The sequence below is a fragment of the Motacilla alba genome, chromosome 4, assembly GCF_015832195.1.
Source record: "Motacilla alba alba isolate MOTALB_02 chromosome 4, Motacilla_alba_V1.0_pri, whole genome shotgun sequence".
Taxonomy (NCBI): Eukaryota; Metazoa; Chordata; class Aves; order Passeriformes; family Motacillidae; genus Motacilla; species Motacilla alba.
The window spans coordinates 24,849,682-24,866,154 of NC_052019.1; the positions used below are offsets into that span (position 1 = coordinate 24,849,682).

A 16,473-nucleotide genomic window follows, 5' to 3' on the forward strand; every position below is an offset into this window, starting at 1 on the left:
CCTGAGCAGGATCAACTGAAAATCACTTTTCTAATGTTTGGCAGGAAGACATTTCCTACCTGCAATGCCTGGACAAGGAAACTTCAAAAGGAAATCTTTCCTTTTGAATTCAGCAATGCTCAAACCCTGATGATAAAGACATTGCATGGAGCCAGAAATACACAAAATAATTACTTCCAACCTGAAAAATATTTTGAATCTCAGGTAGGCCTGCAGTGATGTATGGAGAAGTAGCTATTACAAGAATTAAAAAAGACAAGCCTTATTACTGTGAGCAGAGTCTCATCCCTCTTCATCCTGTCAGTGGGACTCAGGCCCTGCTGTCAGTAGAAAAATTGTCCTCATTTGCACATGCCATACGCCTACCCTTCTGAACCTCCTTCCTTGACTAAGAAAAGGAACTGAGAAAGAACAAGGTAGAACAGTTTACAGGTCTTCTGTCTTACATCCCCCATGGCTCTCCTCACACAGCTTAAGTGAGGTTGATGTACCATAAGCACAATCTGCAGGCAGAGCAAGATTAGTCACTGAGAAGAATTTTACAGATTTTTTCCCCCTTAAAAAACCATTAGGCTTTCACAGTTTTTTTTTTTCAGAATCAACATATTACTAGTGAGCAGGACAATGGTAAAAAGGGCTGTGTTATTTGGTCTGCTTCAGTTTCTGCCAACCTCCTGTCTCCAAGGGCCATCTGAGACTTCTGCTGAAGCCTTTATTACCCCTCTGGCTTTCTCAGTGAGGTTTACTAGTAAGTAAAATCAAAAGTTTATTCACTGCCTTTTCACAGGCATCATAACATCCAAAAGACAACTGTGACTGATCCCTGTGACAAGATTTAAACATTTTGCCCAGGAGTGGCACCAAAACTCTTCTATAGCACACAGGGAATATCTCAGTGCCTCATAGCAAGACAGTCAATACAGTGAAACTGCCCTTGTGCAAAGATAAACATTAAATGCAGGCATGCTTTTCCATCATCGTGGAAGCCACAGCACAGATCCATCTTCTGAGGGAAGGATGTTTCAAATTACAGTCTCAGGAAGAAATCATCCTTCCTTTTTAACCAGAAACCAACCTCCCTGGAGCACCCCAGCTATCCTAGTTCATGTCTGGCATAATCACAATTCATCTTTCTCACTTCCTGATGGAAATAGGGGATGATAACTGAGCGCAGTCTGGGTCAGGTTTCTATTCCCAAATAGTTTAAACCTTGAGGGGACTAACAGCAGTTTAGACTTGGTACTAGGCCCTTCCCAGTGCCTACTGCACTAATTAATACTCAGTAATTTAAAAAATTGTTTAATCTCTAATAATAAATGGAGATTTAAAAAAGCTTTTTCTCATTTAACCTGATCTCTGTTTTCTGTTCAACATTTCACCAGAATGTTCACTCAAGATAACTTTCTATTGCTCATTCAGTCTGTAGTTAATGTATAGGAAATACACAATATTTTCCTTTTTTCTTTAAAACATTAGAAATATTTAATTATGTTGCAGAAAAATCAAGGGCATTATCACAAATACCAGTGAAGTGAAAAACCTATGAACTAAATATAAGTCTCTCAGATCCATGTAACTTGATTCTGGGATCACTGCCACCATCAATCTTTCCCTCACACCATTGTTTCCTTTCTTCCCACCAGTTTTCAGTGCAGATTCCCAAGTGAATGAAAAATGCCCATCAGAACAAGCCAACCTTCAGCCTCCAGCTGCAAACTCCCACCTCCTGTCTTGGAGAAAAACTTGGTCATAATCTTGTGTGTTCAGTCAGCTGATCCCACCCATCTGTGTGAAATATTAACCAACTAAGAGTAAAATAAAGATAATTTTTTCTGGTTTTGTTTCATCCGGCGACAAACAGAGCATTAGAACTGCTGGTGGTGACTGAAATGAAGCAGAAATAAGAGATCACTGAAAAAAGGAGGACAGATCTATTCCTTTCCTCCATTTGAACCACTATTGTAGCAAATTCATGGCATGAACCAATGCAAAAGCCTTTTCTACAGTCTGGAGACTATTCTTCCACTCCCTGTGAGTCAGACTCCCCCTACAGCACATTCATGAGGCATGGGGACATCCACCGAGCTTTTTTAGGAACAGAAGCACAGTAATTCTGCTTCCTGGCTTTGTATTTTTCAGCTGTGGAATTGTACATCAGTTTCTATGTTCTGTATCTATTATAATGACAAAAATACAGTATTATTTCATAAGCATGAAAGATCATATTTAAGGTATAACTGAGAGAAACTACAATGAATTCTACAAAAATAATTATAGTAACAGAAAAATATATTTGCACTAGTTCTCAGCTATTTGGAAACAGTAGACAGAAATTATGACTGATACAATTAAATGAAACATATCTTACTTTAGGCAGATAGATATTTAAATCCAGACTCCTCCCCTTCTCTTTTGATTGTAAAGTGTTCACAAATTACAAAGCACAGTTCATATAATCAATTTTAAACAAATGTTTTACTACCATACCCAAATAAAGAACAGAAAGTTATAAAAATACTGTTGGAGGTGATTCTCCTTCAAAGTCTAACACAATCCTATATCTCTGAATGCCAGAAAACTGGATAAGGTTAAAGTCTTTGAAGCACATCAACATGTGAATACAAAATACATTACCCAGGGTTCATGCTTTGGTTGCACTGCCACTACATAAAACAGATTTATTCAGACGCAGGAGACATGCACTAAAGCTCAGTGAGGTACAATCCTAGACAGAATCTTACCAAAAAATAACACACTGATCTGTACTCACTACTAAAACAGACAACTGGTAAACACTAATACAGAAACATCAAGGAAAAGTCTCTTTTTTGAAAAATACATTTCAAGATATGCCAAAGATAGGTGCAGTATAAAACAGTGTTCCCAGAATTTTTCCCCTCTCTGCCTTTACAGTAATTTCTCCTCTTATGTCCCTCTCTTTCAATGAGAAAAATCTCTTACTGAAAAGGCTCTGGTTCACATCCTTAATGTTCAATTATTTGAGCTACTGAACACTCATTATTGAAATTAGTGCAAATTAAGCATGTGTTAATGGCATCAATTCATGATAGCATCACTCTTTATGACAGTACATAAGAACACCCTTTTCTGAATTCTGGTCTAATAACAGTACTAATTAGGAATATGTTTAAGTGTGTGCTTATGCAGTGATGGTCAGAAAAATATAACTCCCAAAAAATATGATCCCAGCTAAGGGTAAACAAACTTTCTATCCAGGTAAGTTTGAAAAATGATTGCAGCATCTAACTTCAATTAATTATACTGTCTGTTTCTTGCCATTTTTTTAAAGTATCACTTAGATTTCTTGGAATCAAGTGTTTACATGCAGATAAGAAAGAAAATGCATAGGACTAAAATAACACATTTATTACATGCCATGTTCACTGCATTCTCATTCCTATTTGCACTCACAGTACTATGAAAACTAAAATTATTTCATCAGAAACAAATGAAGTACACAGAAAAGTTTGTCAACAGACAGCAGCAAGTGTATTCATAAGCCAAACAGCCGTAACACTCAATAGGTTTAATACTCCATTACATTGTTTCATAGAAACTAGAGATGAAAGACTTCTTACCCTTCCCTTGCCAATTCTGAATGTTTTCAGTTCTCCAATTCAGTCAGTGGAGGCTGATTGGCAACTGACAACCACATGAATAGAAAAAGCTAACTAGATGAGCCAGAGGAGAGCAGGCTGTGAAATTTGTATTTCCTCTTGTGAAGTGCCAAATTCTTTTAAGTTTCCTTTGTTTAAAGGTGAATTAATGAACTTCAGGAACTCACTAAATCTGGGCCTTGCATGGTACAGCAAGCTGACTGCTTTTCAAGCACACATCCAACATACTGCTGAAGCCACCTTCATCCCTCCTACAGAGGAAAGTGTTCAGCATGCTGTCAAAAAGTATCAACCTACATTATGGAATAAAAACTGACATGTTTCTTTTTGACTGAACATTTTATGAAAATGAGACTCTAAAAAACCAATAAATTATAGCAGATCAGTGTTGTTAATGATACCTCACTTCTACACTCAGTCCAACAGTCAGAAGAGCTGGTACTCAGAAAGGTCACACCACAAAGAATGCCAGCCAACCTCATCAGCAGGGCTTTCAGAGTCTCTCAACCACTCCTATTATTCATCAGCTAAATACTGAAATAAAGTTTTCATTAAAATTGGATCTTTTGTCACACCTCCTTTCACAAAAACTGCACATAATCTTGGACTCTCTATTAAACTTTGGGGCTGAACACTGGAATAACATTTCCTCTGAAATGTGTATTGTATATCATATTTTACTATGCCTGGTACCAGCTAGACTATAAATACAATAATCCTTTCTGAGAAATTCAGAGGAGGGAGCATATTCAACAGAAATATTGGGGGGAATTGGGGGAGCCCTTAATGTAACATTTTCTATTCTTAGCTATTAATCATGTCTTTATCTTTAGTACTGAACATCCTTACCTACAGCCAAATACTAATCCCATTAATCCTCTTTAAAGATCTGTAAGGTCTTCTGTGTAATGCTGACTTTTACTTAATGCATATCTTAATTTTACAGTGATTTTTTTCAAGCTCACTTGAGACCAATTTGTCTTTAAGAAAGGAGGAAAGACTGCACTTTTCCATAATGAAGGCAATGGATTTAGAAATAGAAATTAGATACCAAATGCTGCCAGGCAGCAATAGTCAACACCAAGAGGTCAGTCCAGAAAGACTACAACTGAAGGATTTCTACCAAAGGTCTCACCACAGAAAGGATGGGCAACTGGTCCTGTGATTTTGGGGGAATGTATCCCATCTTGGAGAAGATTCAGCAGTGCATAAGGACTATTTTAACCCTCCCTCCATAACACATCTTTTCCATTAGAAACAAACAAATATCAAGAAGGTAATTACCCAGCAATCCATGCCACACATTCAATACATTAACACCACTCGGCTTTGGCTCAGTGAGCAGCATGTGCAGTAACAAAACAGATCTACAAAACCACACTGTGTGCAAAGGGGACTAGATCACACACTGCACTCAGGACTGGGGATTTAACAGTGACTTTGAGTACAATGACTACAGCACTGTTACAGGCCTTCCAAATCCTGCTGATACAAATTCTTCCAATTGTAGGGTTATGACTTTTTCTTCAACACTGAGTATGTGAAGATCATTATGCTTAATGACCAGAATCTGGGCCAACACCAGTCTGCTTTCCATGAAATGAGGAGGCAATGGCAGCTGGATAAGAATTTCTGAAAGCTGTAGACCTCTCAGACAACTTTGGGGAACTCACGACAATGAAGTAACAGGAAATGGAGCACAGATATAAACGTAATCTGAAGTTGAAAGCCAAAAGTCTCTATCCATGATCAGGATAAGACAAGCTCAGAATTATCCTTGGGTGTTTTGATACATCCATTGCTTGCTGCTCTTATATCTGCATTCTGTATAAATCTGAATTGATTAATTATCATCTAATCACACTTTTTAACATACTGGAGAGAACAAATGGCTGATTGAAAAGAGAAATGTTACATTTCAACTTTTTAAAATTAGGGATTAATAAAACCATCACCTGATGGATTAAATGGATGAGAGTAACTAATCCTATTTAATTAAGGCTTTCTTTGCAAAGGTGTAAGAAATGCTACAAAATCCTTCTGCATTGTCATTTAGGATTAAAATTGAGAGCTTATGTAGGTTGGTTCAGTTAAATAGCATTGCCTGTGATTCTGCATTTTCTTAGAACTGGAAAAAAAAAACATGTAGGTGTGTTAAGGAAAGAAAAATCTTAGGGATATTTATTTTAGAATGTTCTCTTCAAAGTACCAGTATCAGTTCTACAGTTGATCACAAGAGGGAGACTACATCATCATATTTCCTCTCATTGTTTCAAATTTTTAATGCATACAAACAATTTGAGTCATTTTGGACCAGCTCTAATCTTTGCTCAGTTAAAAGTATTAATGACTATTCAATTAGTATTTTTTTCTGAGTTTGTCAAACCTCTGAAATTTACAGATAAAGATATCCAATCCAGTAAACAAGGTTGAACAATGCAAAGGCAGTTGGAAAGAAGATTCGAGAATAGGAGTCAATTTTTGCTATACGGATGTGTATTCTTCCTTCTCGCCAAGATCCTGTGCGGCAGTCTTCAAAACAACAAAAGAAACTAGCACAGTCTTTTCCTTCTAGGCACTCATATCCATAATCATCATCACGTTCAGGGAGATGATTAATGTTATTCATTGGAATTAGTGTTGATCCAGGTCGAACAGCAATTGCAGGTGGTTTCTTAAGGGGGAAAAAAAAAAAAGGGAAATATAGTTTTGTGTGCTTTTATCCTCACATTAAATAATTCCATAGGCTTTCCCTGGTAATATAAGCACCTTCAGTACAATATACAGAAATTCTTACATTAAAGAAAACAGTTTGGGGAGCTTAGAAAATTATGAACTGCTATATGTAATTAGTGCATGCAGGCAAAAGATCATGAACTACTTTCACCTGCCACAGTGAAAATTGGGTTGTGCTGGGATTTGGGAATAGTAGATAATTAGTTACACAGACAGGGTTAGCTGATCCCATCTACACAACACAGACAAACATTTTGAAGTCGGTCACTTCTTGACAACTGGGTCACAACCAAGTCCACAAGCAGGCTATAATCACCACTAACAAAGGAATGATGGTCCTCCCATCTTTTGGAGTCCTTAGGAGACCAGATGTGTTTCTGGAAGCTACATTTTCACAGAAACAAAAAAGCTACTGGGTTTAACACAGCATTGCTGGGGAAGTTTAACAGACTGAGACATTTAAGGCCAGGCTGTGCCATCTAACCCTCAAATGTTAAATCCCTAAACAATACAGCTCCCCTTTAGGATCCAAGACATGACTCCTTAAGAGAATGCCACTCAAGTCACCAATTAATTCAGTTTTTAATTCTTACTTTTACTTCCTGTGGTCATAACAACCTTCTTGTATCTGATAAAAACTCAGTGTAAAATGTTATAATTCTCGTCGAAAAAAGTCCGGGTGGCTTATTGCCTAGTACATATAGTGTTTGCTATTCCCTTACTTGTGACTTTTGACCTTTCCACCTTCCTTTTACTTACACTAACACAACCCAACTTTTCCCCTTTTATTTCTTCGTTTCTATGCAGTTTTATATACATCATCCTTGTTTTCCTGATTGTTTCAAAATATATTCTCTTTTTTCATCTATCCTTTATCTTCTCCTTCTAAATCTCATGCCTGTTTTAAACTATTCCATAATCCTCTTTGAACTTACCCCACCCCACATTTGGCATTTCTTCTAAAATCTTCAGACCAAAGAGAAGGATTACATTAACACTACCCTTATATTTTGTTCTCTGTTTTCCACATACTTCACATTTTGTCATGTAAGGACATAAAACAGCAGGAAAGGAAGCAGTGAGAAAATCTAACTGGATATTATTAACCAATTACACATAATCGACAATGAAAGCACATGAAAAAAAATATGGAAAATGGGAAGCCATCACTTAGTTTCTTGTTATGCTTTAAAGACCCGACTTCCTAGGAATTACTTTGGCCAGTACACAGACTTCTATACACTGTTAAGGGGCTTCAGGGGCATTTTACCCAATATCCCAAGGGATGGTGCTAATGCAGTGCAGTATCCATCATGTTTTCAAATAGCTTTATTTAATAAGTGTCTCTACCAGAGAAAGTTTCCCACAGACTGCTGTTTCAAAACTGATTATACATGATGACCTAGGGAGCTAATTATCATTCTGACGGACCTCATTATTCTTTTCAGTTATGATAAAATACTGACCATACTAAGAAACAGGAGTTACATGCTTCTATCCTAATTTGAGCCATTGCAAAGAGGGGTTATTTTTACAAAACATGAAGAATAGGTTCCATTTTTTTTTAATTAAGAAAAAGTCTTTATTCTGGGGAAGAATAACAGGGAAAGATGCCTATTTCTGATTCACACCTACTCTGCTCTGCTCCCTGTTGGTTTTGCCCATGTAAGATTTATGGCATGAGTTGTTTCTACTAGTGGGGTAAACAGGAATCCTCAACACAGAAACATGATGGGAGAAGGAAAAAATTACAGTACTGCTCTCCACTGTTCATATCACCAGCACACACTGGAGGTGACTACTGAATTACAAGTTTGAAGAGGTGGCTTGAGAAAGGCAGACACAGTCATCATGTAGGTTTAGCTACCTACAGGAAATACATAAAATATGTGTAAGAGGCAATGAGAGGGAAAAGAGGAAAAAAGACCAACACCTAACAAGAAAATGCCTTTATATAAATTGGAAGAAACTGAAAAAAAACAAAAAAAAAACAAAAAAAAACCCCAAAACAACAAAAAACCCACAACATGTAGATATAGAAGTATATGCAGACTTTTTATGGATATGCCTACTGAAATTGTAGGTAAAGCAGCATGTATTGTGAGATCATTTATAATACAGTCTGATAGGATCAAACCCCAATTATTCTGCAATAACACTAATACAAGTACAAAAGAAAGTCATTGTCTGTGGAAAACATGGCACAGGTGATACATTCATTTCAGGTGAAATGATGATCAGAACAAGATCCCTAACTAATTAAGTTTAATCTTTCCTGCCCAAACTCATTATCCTTACTAATGTGGATTTGCATAAGCCAATTCATGCCACCTTTCTTGAATGATGCCAGCACGTATCTTCTAAGACAAAACTGCTGTAATCATTTGCAAAATCTTGCAATTTTTTTCACAAGATCATTTATTGTGGCTTACTGGCATCAGTTCCTGGAATAGTAACCATTTTATTGCATTTTGCAGTAGAAATAGAAGATCTATCCAAGGCAGGTTTCCCAAGGAAAAATCTCTTGTAAATGAGTTTTCAGAAGGAATTAAGGTGACTTTAAAACTCAATGGTTTGGGTTTTTTTTGAGTTACATATCCATAGCTACAAGACAAAAAAAAATTAATAGAAGTCTTTGACAAAAATAAAGGGGGGAAAAGAAAAGGAAAAAAATAATAAAAAGAAAAGGATTTGTAATGGTATGACTTATTAACTAATTAGATGCCTTTATTTATTTGGAGCAAGAAAAGTCACAGCTTTTTACAAGATATCACGAGAAAAACCTTTTACCAAATTAGAATCCTTGCATCTAAGTATATTAAATTTAATTCTCTCTTTTTTTGTGTAATCTCTTTATTTTGTATGGTCTTCTAGTCATTACATGTTTAAAAAATTCTGTGCAAAAAGATTTCTTTTTTCAACTTCTTAGAAATAAAGACCATCATTTAAGAACCCAGTAAAACATGATTGAACAGTATTTTAGTATTATTTTGCTAATTTTAATCTTAGTGCAAATTCCAGCTATTTATTCAGTCAGTTTCATAGTTTCTATCTCATCATTATTCTGCATTTAAAATTTTCATATGCACTGAAAATCTCAAAGCACTTGGCAGACTATTGCACACATGGGTGATGTGTGAACAGATTCTGCAAAGTGGCATTATTTCATTCAATAGAGCATACTTGCAAACTGCTTCAGTGTCTTTTGATTTGTCAGCAGCTGATCTTTAATATCTGCCTGGTTTGAACACAGCAGTACATCATGATAGCTCCACCTTCTCTGTGTTGTGCATGTCAAGAGCAGACCTACTCAGCTCCCTGCTCACCAAGCGTTGTTGAGAGCTCCTTGCAGCAGCAACCTGAAATTGAATCTGCTGTGCTGACACAGGGATGCCCCCACATCCTCTGTTACCTTTTACCCTCTTAACTCAGCTGTGCCCTTGCCAGAGCCTGTGTTCTGCTCCTTCTGTTGTTCCCACATGTGCTTCTACCACTAACAGGAGCAGGTTTGGGGTCTTCATTTTCCAGTTTTCCTGACTGTGCAGGATTCCTTGACGATCATAGTGATGTCTGACCAAGGCAGTACAGGGAAGTATTAACACTTCACCACTAGCCTTGTCCTAAATACACAGCTGATCCCCTTGGAACAGCTTACCAAATGAAGCCTAAGGGCTCTCATTTCCCTGGAATCAAGCCCCAACAGCCTCGCAGTGTCCCCATAAGAGAGACTCACAGCAGTGCTGCTCAGAATGGGTGCACCAGTTCTTGCTGACGTGAGCTGCAGAATGGATATGGTTCATAACAGGATTTCTGCACTTCCATATCTGCAATTACTTCTGTAATTTCTTACCAATTTCTGTTTCACCTCATACAGAGCTGGTATTCAGCCTTCATCCAGACAAAGCAACTGGTATTATGGCTCGGGTATGCTCCTGCATCTTTTGATGAGATGATTTGGAAAGGGGCTTTATAACATTTTCCTTTCTCTTATTCTCTCCAATGTTTTCTTACTTTAAAGACTACCTTTAAATATTTGTACTGACTTCCAACAATAACTTCTTTGGAAATTACAATATTCTTACTACACAAACAGAAAGGCTCTTAAAATTGAATAATACTTGATCTTGAGATGTGTAGAGGTTTGCAAAAAAACATCAACTTGTAAAAGCAAAAGGTTAATTTGACCAGAAAGAAACACGGAAGCCAATTCAGAAAAGAGTTAAGATAGAATTTCTGTAGTGGGATTCAGAACACTGGCCAATAATAAGCATTTTTTTCCTTTGCAAAGCTTTGTAAGACTTAAGTTACGTGATGCAGATCCAAAGAATTCCTCATACCTTCAGTCCATGCACATAATCTTTACTGCTACAGTTTTAGCTGTGGTCTGCCAGGTGCTGTTTTCAGAAGCACTGTGCCCCTACAGAACCATCTCCATGGGCACACACTTCATGGGCAGTTCTAGAAGCACCAAGGACATGGAATATTATATCAAACCACTCTCCACCTTAGGCTCTCGTGTCCTCATTCACATATGTGAAATCATCTAAACCCTTTGCTCACTAGTTGTATTTACATAAAATTAGTACAAGCCCCCAACTGCAAAAAAATGAAAAAATAAATATTAGTGTTAATTATCTTTGAACATCAGTTTTTCTACTTAAGAAGCAGTCATTCAAAATGAACGCTACAATTAAAACCATTCTGTATTTCTTTTTTTTTTTTTTTCTTGTTTGACTAAACTTACTGATGGCTTAGATTTTGCCTTCTTTTCTTTTCCTTTGACCCCTTTTCTGTTGCTGGTAAAGTAATGTAAGGTGCCATATTCCATCAAGGCAGCAAACACAAAAATAAAGCAAACTGAAACAAAAAGGTCCATTGCTGTCACATAGGAAACCTTTGGGAGTGACTTCCTAGCAATCGTACTCAGTGTTGTCATGGTCAGCACTGTTGTGATCCCTGTAAAGAAAGAAAAAAAGAAAGAAAGAGGGAAATGTATCAGTAATCAAATCATATTGTCACCAAAAAAAATAATCATATTAGCTCTTAATTAATTGATGATTCATATGAGGAGTGACCCACAGGAGGGATCAGTGGGTTCACTACTGATTACAGTCATGTACATTGGTGCTGCAGCAAGAATCCATCCCTATGGATGCAGCATCCTCCATGGGACCATAGAGAAAGCAGCACATTTCCCCTTCGCTTTAAATCCCTCCTATTTTCAAAACACACTGAACAAACTATGACACTAGGTTTGTGAAATTTCATAAATCTGACATGAAATGTACACATAAATACAGCATAAAAATGGGTACAAATAAGCACACAAATTTTATAATCACAGGGAAGTCCCTTTGCTCAAATGATTAAAATGTTAAAAAGAATGCATTCAGAAATAAAAGGTGTATTATTTATCAATGATTTAAAGCTTTTGGTAATCAGAAGAAAAACTTATAATGTTTCCAATTTTCTCCTTCTGAAGAAGACATAGAAGATCAAATTTGATGACATTCATGGCTTTCCGGTCTCATTGTTTAAGTTACCAGATATGCTTTCAACACTGTGTCTTAAGTAATAGAAAATGTTTCCCTTGATTCACTTACATACAAGCTAATTAAAAGAACAAATTTGCCTTAATAGCTATGTGTTCAAAATCTCAACTACACAACTCCTCATTAGTTTAGCATTTATAAAGTTTTAACACTTTCTTCTTCTATTTGATGCTTCAGGGAGATGCAAATCCATTTACACAGTAGTCCAAAATTAAGTGTGACCTTTCCTTTGAAAAGCAATACTTGAACACACAAATAATTTGTTATTTACATGCATAAGATTATTAAAAACTAAAACAGAACAACCAAAACAAAACAAATAAACAAGCAAAAAGCATTACACCAGGCTAAAACTCTCTATGGCTCACAAATCAAAGTATGGAATCACTGATCATTATGGACTGTTCCTGAAGCAGGAAGGCAGTAGTGTTTTTCCAAGAGATTTCCCAGTGAAATTACATGCCTAAAGGGGCAAACAGATAACCAGTATTCTTCAAAAGTGCTTCACTCCCACCAGATACTTTTGCAAATCAATTTGGCATTTCTCTGTATAACTAAATATCTAAATATCTGTAATCATCCCAAATCTTTCACTCTGGGAAACCCCAAACTTCCAGGATCTTCCAATAGATATGAGAGAAAAATTTCCAGCCTTTTCAGGGTACCAAACCTCAGCACATCCTCCAGGTGGCAAATGGCACCCACCATTCCGTGTACTCACTTCTGTCCAGAGAGGACAAAAAGAGACATGAATCTTTCCAGCCTTGTCTGCTATGTGAAAGGCATAGGGGGCTGTCACAGGGAGCAAACCTTCAACAACAAAACATCTACATGCCATAATAAACCTTGCTTAGTTTTGGCTTTCTTGCATTAATTTTTCTTTCCATAAAAGTGTGTCTGTCTGACAGGTACTCTCTTTCTCCTTCTAAAGAACATTTGCATTTAAGAAAAGTCATCCTACAAGCTGTCAAGTGATGGCTTTTGCATGTTTACAAGAAAAGAGTTCAGAGTTACCTGCAGGGAGCTGTAAATAAGATATTACAAAAGTTTGTATTCCACCTCGAGTAGATGAAGACTAGTACTGCTGAAGTGAGAGCTTGAAAACTTCAGCTTAACCGTGACATCAAGGACAGAGTTCCAGGTTCATGGCATATAAAAAGTACTTTGTAAAAAAAATAAAAAAGGATATACAGAACTAGAAGTATACCAATAGAACCTCTTCTTCCCGTTATAACTATTGTAATGTAACTAGGCAGAACCACAATGATGTTCAATGATTAGTCAGACAAAGAAATCTGATGAGATTTCTACATCAAGGTCTGAAACTATCCAAAGTAATGTTCACTTACTTACTTGAGACTTTAGAGTCTCTTCACTAAATTTTGCAGCACTTTCAAATAACATAAAGTCAGGGTCCAAGACTGAGATTTTCTTCCCTTACCTTTTCATCAGGCTACTGATTCATGCTTCTTCTTGCTTACTTTCCCTCTTGACTCATTAACCTAGCAGGCTTGCTGGTGGTCCAGTTTCAGTGGGAAAGGCAGGGAATTAAAGTGTGGGCTCATGCTTCTGGCAGCAAATGATCTTGTAGGGTGAGAATGGTGTGTTCACAGCAGTACAGCTGATGAGGAAAATTAACTCACAGCTATAACTTCCTCAGATACAACTCTCAGCTCTTGACCTTTCCCCCAGAACAGGTCAGACTGCTGTCACTAGTTCTACTATAAGCATCTGTCCCTGCTAAGCTCGAAGCTGTGTCCTGTGCACTCTGTGTACCTGCTTATCAGGCTTTATGTGGGGACTACAACTTTTCTCCAAGGCAGCACAGGAGTCCTAACCAGTCAAACTTAGCAGACGATGATGTGCTAAACAGTCAACCAAGATGACACTAAAAGACAATTATCTTTATATTAGAACTTGCAACACACTTCAGAACTGTATGTAGTAAAAGCAGGAGGTTTTGTGAATTACAGGCTTAACTTCTTGAAGTGCAACTTTGGTTGCAAATTTTCTGTCCTATCCTGGGTCTAAAAGAATAATTGAATCATTCTATTAAAAAACCCAAACAAATAAAACCAAACAACTCCCCAAAACAAACAAACAAAAACCAACCAAAAAACCAATGCCAACAACACAAAAAACCCAACAAAAAACTAAACCAGATTTTCTCCATTTTTGGTCATGTAGTAATGACTTCATTTGTTCCATGATGCTAAGTGTCAGACTAATAATTGCCACATGACAGTCCCTGGAGATGATAAAAAAAACATAAAGAAGAAAAAACATATTTATGTGAACAACAGCAGACCAACAAACTTGGATCAGGATTTCCATGCTCAGCTTTGCTTCCTTAAACTCTGCCATGCAACTACAGCAGGATTCTCCTACTCCCAATGTTGCAGTTCAAAAGAGAGAATGACCAATGGTCATAAGCTGAAGGGGAATAAATTGTGGTTAATTTACTCCCTGCTGCCCATTTGTTTTATTTGGGAGTACCAGATCCTTCAAGGCTAAAAAAAGGCATTCTTACCCAGAGAAGTCCTTGCAGGAACTGCATCCTTATTGATCCAAAATGACACCCATGAAAGAACAACTGTGAGTATACAAGGAATGTATGTCTGAATAGTAAAATATCCCATACGTCTGCTGAGATCAAAGAATATTGTCATAATAATATAATCACCTAAAAATAAAAAATAATAAAAATATTTACATGAACTATAATATGGTTTTCGGTTGTATCTTCATATATTAGTCTTGATCTAAATAGATATTGCACAAAATAAAACTCAACACTTTGCCTTACCAGACAAGGTATGAGAAATTTCAGTTGTATTTCGTAACCCTACAAATGCAAACTGATACAATCTCCAGTATTTTGGATCTGCCACTTCAACAGAGGTTTTCTTCCATTTGTATTCAATTTCATTTCTGGGATAGCCATCTAGAATCAAACAAAAAAAATCAAACATTTAGCCATAGAATGTAACAAAGCATGTTTTCTGATCTCTGAAGTTACTTATGAACTAAACCAGGGCTGTATATAAAGTGGATCTGAGACCATCTATAGTCCTTTTGCTACACTTAAAATTTAACTACAAAATAAATGGCCTCAATTTTAAGCCTAGGTAAATGTACAATCAATCAAAAAATGTGCAAATACAAATGTTTAGAAAATATCTACACAGTATTCTCAAACTCCAGTAATAAAAACTGGCTCAGAACCATCACTATTAAAATATAAAAGTCATTACATTATCATTAAATGATCAGAAAGTGCTTAAAAGTACACTTCTTAGTACATGATTTGAAAACCGCCTGAAAGCAGGCTGTAGCAAGATGGGAGCTGGCCTCTTCTCCCATGCAGCCAGAAACAGGGTGAGAGGACATGGCCTCATGTCTGAATCATGGGAGGCTCAGGCTGGATATCAAGAAGAATTTCTTCACTGAAAGGTTGAGAAGCATTGGAATGGGCTGCCCAGGGAGATGGTGGAGTCACCATCCCTGGAGGCGCTCAATAAACGACTGGACATGGCACTTCATGCTGTGGTTTAGTTGAGAAGTTGGTGTTCAGCCATAGGTTGGACTTGATGATAGGAGTTTTTCTCCAGCCTCAATGATTGTATGATTACAACAGCACAATTCCCTAGGATTTTCTTTTTTTTTTTTTTTTTTTTTAACATAGTTTGCATCAAAAAAGAGCCTGAAGGTTGTGGTTTTGCTCATATAAACTAAGTCCCACTGAAAGGAAAACTACTTCTTCTACTGATTCAGCATTTACAGGAGCAAGTTGAAGAAGATATATTCTTCCTTTTAAATATACCATATGGAACTAATTCAAAGCTGTCAAGTCTTGCAGGCATAAGAAAACAAAGGTTTTTTCCAGGACAGTTCATTTCCATTATCTGGAATAGGCACTGTATTAGACCCGTAAGCAAAATGACTATTTTTAAAGTTGCAAAAATTACTTGTGATTCAAATCATTCATTAGTGTATTAAATAATGCACTAAATCTAGTCAAAACATGAATGGTAAGTTCTTTCTTTTGCCGCAAGGCTTTAAAAAGTAAACATTTGCTCTCCCAATGCCAAAATTTAAGTAAATTTAAAGCCTGAATGTAAAGAGGACAAAAAGATGTTTTTACCACGTACAGCTTGAAAACTCCAGAGGACAGGAGTGCTCATCCATAGGAAAATTATGAAGCTGAAGATAACACTCAGCATTAATTGTCAACCTAATTAGAAAAGGAAGGGGAAAAAGAAAATAGGTTATATTCAAGAATTCAGGCACTTCATACTACATAGTAAAGAACATGCACAGAAAAAAATTTTGCCAATTAATGGATATTACGATTAGCCTCCTGTGAATCAGAAAAAAAACATCCAGCATTAGCATCAAAGAATAAAAGAGGAATTATTATTGTATGCAACTTGAGGATCTGTGTTGTTTCAATTGGTATTTCAAGCCATTTCCAAAATTTCAATTGATTCGGGGGCATCTCTCAGCTCTACCAGAAATAGGGAATAAAAATTAGGGTCTGAAGACAG

The 16,473-nt window shown here is 36.7% G+C and overlaps 1 protein-coding gene across 4 annotated transcripts in view; it reads right to left on the reverse strand.

The window, feature by feature from the left end:
- Positions 1 to 2,456: 2,456 nt before the first annotated feature.
- The window catches only part of GABRG1 (gamma-aminobutyric acid type A receptor subunit gamma1), a 54,893-nt gene continuing 40,876 nt past the window's right edge, over positions 2,457 to 16,473 (reverse strand). For all 4 annotated transcript variants that reach the window (XM_038134865.1, XM_038134864.1, XM_038134868.1 and 1 more), the window contains 5 exons: positions 16,078 to 16,160; positions 14,733 to 14,870; positions 14,457 to 14,609; positions 11,119 to 11,330; positions 2,457 to 6,312 (listed from right to left, as the gene is read on the reverse strand). In XM_038134865.1, the coding sequence (XP_037990793.1) occupies positions 6,034 to 6,312; positions 11,119 to 11,330; positions 14,457 to 14,609; positions 14,733 to 14,870; positions 16,078 to 16,160 (865 nt within the window). In that variant the 3' untranslated portion in view covers positions 2,457 to 6,033. The remainder of the gene's footprint in view (positions 6,313 to 11,118; positions 11,331 to 14,456; positions 14,610 to 14,732; positions 14,871 to 16,077; positions 16,161 to 16,473) is intronic.